Raw genomic sequence first — 7,500 nt, 5'->3', positions numbered from 1 at the left:
TATACAGTAGTAGGTATATAGTAGTAGGTATACAGTAGTAGGTATATAGTAGTAGGTATATAGTAGTTATGTATACAGTAGTAGGTATATAGTAGTAGGTATATAGTAGTAGGTATATAGTAGTTATGTATACAGTAGTAGGTATATAGTAGTAGGTATATAGTAGTAGGTATACAGTAGTAGGTATATAGTAGTAGGTATATAGTAGTAGGTATATAGTAGTAGGTATACAATAGTAGGTATACAGTAGTAGGTATATAGTAGTAGGTATATAGTAGTAGGTATACAGTAGTAGGTATATAGTAGTTATGTATACAGTAGTAGGTATATAGTAGTAGGTATACAGTAGTAGGTATACAGTAGTAGGTATACAGTAGTAGGTATACAGTAGTAGGTATATAGTAGTAGGTATACAGTAGTAGGTATACAGTAGTAGGTATATAGTAGTAGGTATACAGTAGTAGGTATACAGTAGTAGGTATATAGTAGTAGGTATACAGTAGTAGGTATACAGTAGTAGGTATACAGTAGTAGGTATATAGTAGTTATGTATACAGTAGTAGGTATATAGTAGTAGGTATATAGTAGTAGGTATACAGTAGTAGGTATATAGTAGTTATGTATACAGTAGTAGGTATATAGTAGTTATGTATACAGTAGTAGGTATACAGTAGTAGGTATACAGTAGTAGGTATACAGTAGTAGGTATATAGTAGTAGGTATATAGTAGTAGGTATATAGTAGTTATGTATACAGTAGTAGGTATATAGTAGTTATGTATACAGTAGTAGGTATACAGTAGTAGGTATACAGTAGTAGGTATACAGTAGTAGGTATACAGTAGTAGGTATATAGTAGTAGGTATATAGTAGTTATGTATACAGTAGTAGGTATACAGTAGTAGGTATATAGTAGTAGGTATACAGTAGTAGGTATACAGTAGTAGGTATACAGTAGTAGGTATATAGTAGTAGGTATATAGTAGTTATGTATACAGTAGTAGGTATATAGTAGTAGGTATATAGTAGTAGGTATATAGTAGTTATGTATACAGTAGTAGGTATATAGTAGTTATGTATACAGTAGTAGGTATATAGTAGTTATGTATACAGTAGTAGGTATATAGTAGTAGGTATATAGTAGTAGGTATATAGTAGTTATGTATACAGTAGTAGGTATATAGTAGTAGGTATATAGTAGTTATGTATACAGTAGTAGGTATATAGTAGTAGGTATATAGTAGTAGGTATATAGTAGTTATGTATACAGTAGTAGGTATATAGTAGTTATGTATACAGTAGTAGGTATATAGTAGTTATGTATACAGTAGTAGGTATATAGTAGTAGGTATATAGTAGTAGGTATATAGTAGTAGGTATACAGTAGTAGGTATATAGTAGTAGGTATATAGTAGTTATGTATACAGTAGTAGGTATATAGTAGTAGGTATATAGTAGTAGGTATATAGTAGTTATGTATACAGTAGTAGGTATACAGTAGTAGGTATATAGTAGTAGGTATATAGTAGTTATGTATACAGTAGTAGGTATATAGTAGTAGGTATATAGTAGTTATGTATACAGTAGTAGGTATATAGTAGTAGGTATATAGTAGTAGGTATATAGTAGTTATGTATACAGTAGTAGGTATACAGTAGTAGGTATATAGTAGTAGGTATATAGTAGTTATGTATACAGTAGTAGGTATACAGTAGTAGGTATATAGTAGTAGGTATATAGTAGTTATGTATACAGTAGTAGGTATATAGTAGTTATGTATACAGTAGTAGGTATATAGTAGTAGGTATATAGTAGTAGGTATATAGTAGTTATGTATACAGTAGTAGGTATATAGTAGTAGGTATATAGTAGTAGGTATATAGTAGTAGGTATACAGTAGTAGGTATATAGTAGTAGGTATATAGTAGTAGGTATATAGTAGTAGGTATACAGTAGTAGGTATACAGTAGTAGGTATATAGTAGTAGGTATATAGTAGTAGGTATACAGTAGTAGGTATATAGTAGTTATGTATACAGTAGTAGGTATATAGTAGTAGGTATATAGTAGTAGGTATATAGTAGTTATGTATACAGTAGTAGGTATACAGTAGTAGGTATATAGTAGTAGGTATATAGTAGTTATGTATACAGTAGTAGGTATATAGTAGTAGGTATATAGTAGTTATGTATACAGTAGTAGGTATATAGTAGTAGGTATATAGTAGTTATGTATACAGTAGTAGGTATACAGTAGTAGGTATATAGTAGTTATGTATACAGTAGTAGGTATATAGTAGTAGGTATATAGTAGTTATGTATACAGTAGTAGGTATATAGTAGTTATGTATACAGTAGTAGGTATACAGTAGTAGGTATATAGTAGTTATGTATACAGTAGTAGGTATATAGTAGTTATGTATATAGTAGTAGGTATACAGTAGTAGGTATATAGTAGTTATGTATACAGTAGTAGGTATATAGTAGTAGGTATATAGTAGTTATGTATACAGTAGTAGGTATATAGTAGTTATGTATATAGTAGTAGGTATACAGTAGTTATGTATACAGTAGTAGGTATATAGTAGTAGGTATATAGTAGTATGTATATAGTAGTAGGTATACAGTAGTAGGTATACAGTAGTTATGTTATAGTAGTTATGTATACAGTAGTAGGTATATAGTAGTTATGTATACAGTAGGTATGTATATAATAGTGGTTATGTTATAGTAATTATGTTATAGTAGTAGTTATGTTATAGTAGTTATGCATATAGTAGTGGTGATGTTATAGTAGTAGTTATGTTACAGTAGCTATATTATTGTAGTAGTTATGTTATAGTAGTTATGTTATAGTAGTTATGTTATAGTAGGTATGTTATAGTAGTAGTTATGTTATAGTAGTGGTTATGTTATAGTAGTTATGTTATAGGAGTAGTTATGTTATAGTAGTTATGTTATAGTAGTTATGTTATAGTAGTACTTATGTTATAGTAGTAGTTATGTTATAGTAGTACTTATGTTATAGTAGTAGTTATGTTTTAGTAGTGGTTATGTTATAGTAGTAGTTATGTTATAGTAGTAATTATATTTTAGTAGTTATGTTATAGTAGTTATGTTATAGTAGTTATGTTATAGTAGTAGTTATGTTATAGTAGTGGTTATGTTATAGTTGTAGTTATGTTATAGTAGGTATATTATAGTAGTTATGTTATAGTAGTGGTTATGTTATAGTAGTAGTTATGTTATAGTAGTTATGTTATAGTAGTAGTTATGTTATAGTAGTAGTTATGTTATAGTAGTAGTTATGTTATAGTAGTGGTTATGTTATAGTAGTAGTTATGTTATAGTAGTTATGTTATAGTAGTAGTTATGTTATAGTAGTAGTTATGTTATAGTAGTAGTTATGTTATAGTAGTAATGTTATAGTAGTAGTAATGTTATAGTAGCAGTTATGTTATAGTAGTAGTTATGTTATAGTAGTAGTTATGTTATAGTAGTAGTTATGTTATAGTAGTGGTTATGTTATAGTCGTAGTTATGTTATAGTAGGTATGTTATAGCAGTAGTTATGTTATAGTAGTGGTTATGTTATAGTAGTAGTTATGTTATAGTAGTGGTTATGTTATAGTAGTAGTTATGTTATAGTAGTTATGTTATAGTAGCAGTTATGTTATAGTAGTTATGTTATAGTAGTTATGTTATAGTAGTAGTTATGTTATAGTAGTTATGTTATAGTAGTGGTTATGTTATAGTAGTGGTTATGTTGTAGTAGTTATGTTATAGTAGTGGTTATGTTATATTAGTGGTTATGTTATTGTAGTAGTTATGTTATAGTAGTTATGTTATAGTAGTAATTATGTTATAGTAGGTATGTTATTGTAGTAGTTATGTTATAGTAGTAGTTATGTTATAGTAGTTATGTTATAGTAGGTATGTTATAGTAGTAGTTATGTTATAGTAGTAGTTATGTTATAGTAGTAGTTATGTTGTAGTAGTTATGTTATAGTAGTGGTTATGTTGTAGTAGTTATGTTATAGTAGTGGTTATGTTATATTAGTGGTTATGTTATTGTAGTAGTTATGTTATAGTAGTTATGTTATAGTAGTAGTTATGTTATAGTAGGTATGTTATAGTAGTAGTTATGTTATAGTAGTGGTTATGTTATAGTAGTAGTTATGTTATAGTAGGTATGTTATAGTAGTAGTTATGTTATAGTGGTTATGTTATTGTAGTAGTTATGTTATAGTAGTAGTTATGTTATAGTAGTGGTTATGTTATAGTAGTAGTTATGTTATAGTAGTGGTTATGTTATAGTAGTTATGTTATAGTAGGTATGTTATTGTAGTAGTTATGTTATAGTAGTAGTTATGTTATAGCAGTTATGTTATAGTAGTAGTTATGTTATAGTGGTGGTTATGTTATAGTAGTGGTTATGTTATAGTAGTTATGTTATAGTAGTTATGTTATAGTAGGTATGTTATTGTGGTAGTTATGTTATAGTAGTAGTTATGTTATAGTAGTAGTTATGTTAGGTGCCAGGTCCTACCAGACAGCGATGTAGTCTGTGACAGGTTCCGTCTGCAGTAAGGTGAAGTTGATGTAGATTCCGTGTCCGTGAGGGACGGTCAGCAGCCAGGAGCAGTCCTGGGAGTTGGGGTACTCGTTGGGGTAGTTCGGAGAGAAGATGGTGCCATTCTCAGCTGTGATGTTGTATCCACACGGAGCTGGAGAGGGGGGGGGTACATCATGTTTTTGCCATGAACTGTTGACATCACTGTAGCATCACTGAGGTGCAAAGAGAGGGAAGAGGAGAGGAGAGGAGAGGAGAGGAGAGGAGAGGAGAGAGGAGGAGAGAGGAGGGGAGGAGAGGAGGAGAGGAGGAGAGTAGGGGAGGGGAGAGGAGAGGAGAGGAGAGGAGAGGAGAGGAGAGGAGAGGAGAGGAGAGGAGAGGAGGGAAGAGGAGAGGAGAGGAGAGGAGAGCAGAGGAGGGGAGAGGAGGAGAGAGGAGAGGAGGAGAGTAGGGGAGGGGAGAGGAGAGGAGGGGAGAGGAGAGGAGAGGAGAGGAGAGGAGAGGAGAGGAGAGGAGAGGAGAGGAGAGGAGGAGGTACGAGCGTGGCTGGTCCCTGTGGAGTCTGTACGTTGTGTAACTGTAACAGGACATGATGTCAGACAGATGAGTCTGTTTGCCTGTTAACAACTTAACAACATTACTCAACCAATCAGCGTCTCCCAAAGTGGTTGTCAACAAACACTTTGTGTTTAACTGCTTATGAATTAAACATGAGCAGCACTTTTAGCCGTGATGACAGACTGCGTGCGTTGAAAAGAGGGAGAAGATGACCCCGACCAGACCAGACCAGACCACTCCAGACCAGACCAAACCACTCCAGACCAGACCAATCCAGACCAGACCAGACCAGACCAGACCAGACCAGACTAGACCAGACCAGACCACTCCAGAACAGACCACTCCAGATCAGACCAGACCATTCCAGATCAGACCAGACCAGACCACTCCAGACTAGACCACTCCAGACCAGACCAGACCATTCCAGACCAGTCCACACCACTCCAGATCAGACCAGACCAGACCAGACCACTCCAGACCAGACCACTCCACTCCAGACCACTCCAGACCAGACCACTCCAGACCAGAACAGACCATTCCAGACCAGACCACTCTAGACCAGACCAGACCACTCCAGAATAGACCAGACCAGACCAGACCAGACCAGATCAGACCAGACCAGACGCAGTAGCTAGTGAAACAGACGTCAGACATGACCGTCTCCTCAAACACCTGATGCTACTGACCACAGCATTGGTCACATCAACAACCTTCTACCGACCACAACTCGTTGTGCTAGCTCCAGACTAGCCTAGCTGTGCTAGCTCCAGACTAGCCTAGCTGTGCTGAGCTCCGTGCAGGAGAGATGTAGAGCAGCTCCCTGAGGTCAGGCTTCACTGCTGCTGCAAACAAAGGAGCTTATCTGAGAGGGAGGAATCTCACAGCCAGCTTTAGAAACACCACCGTCCTACAATCAGACACCAGAACAGACTGGTTCTACAGTCAGACACCAGAACAGACTGGTTCTACGGTCAGACACCAGAACAGACTGGTTCTCCGGTCAGACACCAGAACAGACTGGTTCTATAATAATACGCTATGAAAGTCTCTCTGTTACAAACTGCAGAATGTAAACAAACTGGGTCATTTTTGAAGATAGACATCATTGTTATGATTGCTACTGTCGCAAAAGAGAGTCAGAAGCAGGTAGCAGATTAACTGTAAATTACAGTAAATTACTTCATTGACATTACCTGTAAGCTTTGTAACCCAGGCTCAAACCTGGCCTCAGTGGGAGTGACTTCACTGAGAAAAGCGATGTCTATTTTCAAGGCTTTCTATTGGCTTAATGTCGGTCTCACCTTCACACCGTGGAAACGGATGGTTCCACTTCCTGTTGGTCCCATGTTGACACGTCAGCACTGGCTGGCCAATAAGGAGGTAGCCAGGGAAGCAGGCGAAGGTGACTGATTGGCCGGCGTTGTAGTCATTGTTGATGATGTAACCGTTAGGGAAGGGGGAGGGGTCCTGGCAACTATGGAGCTCATAGGCTGAGAAGAGAGAGAGAGAGAGAGAGAGAGAGAGAGACAGAGACAGAGACAGAGAGAGGGGAGACCATGTGATGATGTGTATTAATGAGGTCTCCTTGAATAAAACAATAAAGAATCGAGATGATGTCACAAACTCTCTCCTCTGATGACCCTGTTTCACCTGCAGGAACACACACACACCAGCCAGGTACACACTCACACACACACTCTGGCCTAGAGGTGGCAGGGTGAGATATTACAGGGTGAGCTCATATGCACTCAGCATCTAAAAGGCTCCTCTCCGGGCAGGGACAGGCATAATGACACACACACACACACACACACACACACACACACACACACACACACACACACACACACACACACACACACACACACACACACACACACACACACACACACACACACACACACACACACACACACACACACACCGTCTCACCAGTCACTAAACTAGGTCTGTTGTACAAGCATCAACGTCTGTGATGGATCAGAACTGATGAAGCTGTTCTCTGATAGGCCAGTTTAAGCTGGTCTCACCTTGATAGGCCAGTTTGAAGCCCTGTCTGTTCTCTGAGTGGTCGCTGTAGAAGTGGATGACGGTCTCATGAGTGGTGCTCAGCAGGTTGGGGGGGAGTTGGCTTCCGCTGAACTGACCAATCAGGGAGCTGCTGTGCTGAGGTCCATTCCGCACCTCCAGGAAGTCGTGGTTGTCTTCAGACAAGAAGTTGGTGAACTGGATAAGAGCTCCTGTTACACACTCACACACACACACACACACACACAGGGGAGAAGTTGGTGAAAACTGGATATGAGCTCCTAGAAGACAGAGGACAACATTTAGATAGATAGATAGATAGATAGATAGATAATCATACCAGGC

The 7,500-nt window shown here is 37.0% G+C and overlaps 1 protein-coding gene across 1 annotated transcript in view; it reads right to left on the bottom strand.

Moving 5' to 3' along the window:
• The window catches only part of LOC310805694 (CUB and sushi domain-containing protein 1-like), a 158,155-nt gene that overhangs the window by 34,328 nt on the left and 116,327 nt on the right, over positions 1-7,500 (bottom strand). Inside the window, exons 40-42 of the mRNA XM_083671494.1 lie at positions 7,158-7,367; positions 6,429-6,617; positions 4,546-4,723 (exon numbers count right to left, since the gene is read on the bottom strand). Coding sequence (XP_083527620.1) covers positions 4,546-4,723; positions 6,429-6,617; positions 7,158-7,367 — 577 coding nt within the window. The remainder of the gene's footprint in view (positions 1-4,545; positions 4,724-6,428; positions 6,618-7,157; positions 7,368-7,500) is intronic.

This window comes from Argentina silus, assembly GCF_951799395.1.
Source record: "Argentina silus genome assembly, chromosome: 6".
NCBI lineage: Eukaryota > Metazoa > Chordata > Actinopteri > Argentiniformes > Argentinidae > Argentina > Argentina silus.
This window is presented reverse-complemented; position numbering and strand designations above follow the sequence as displayed.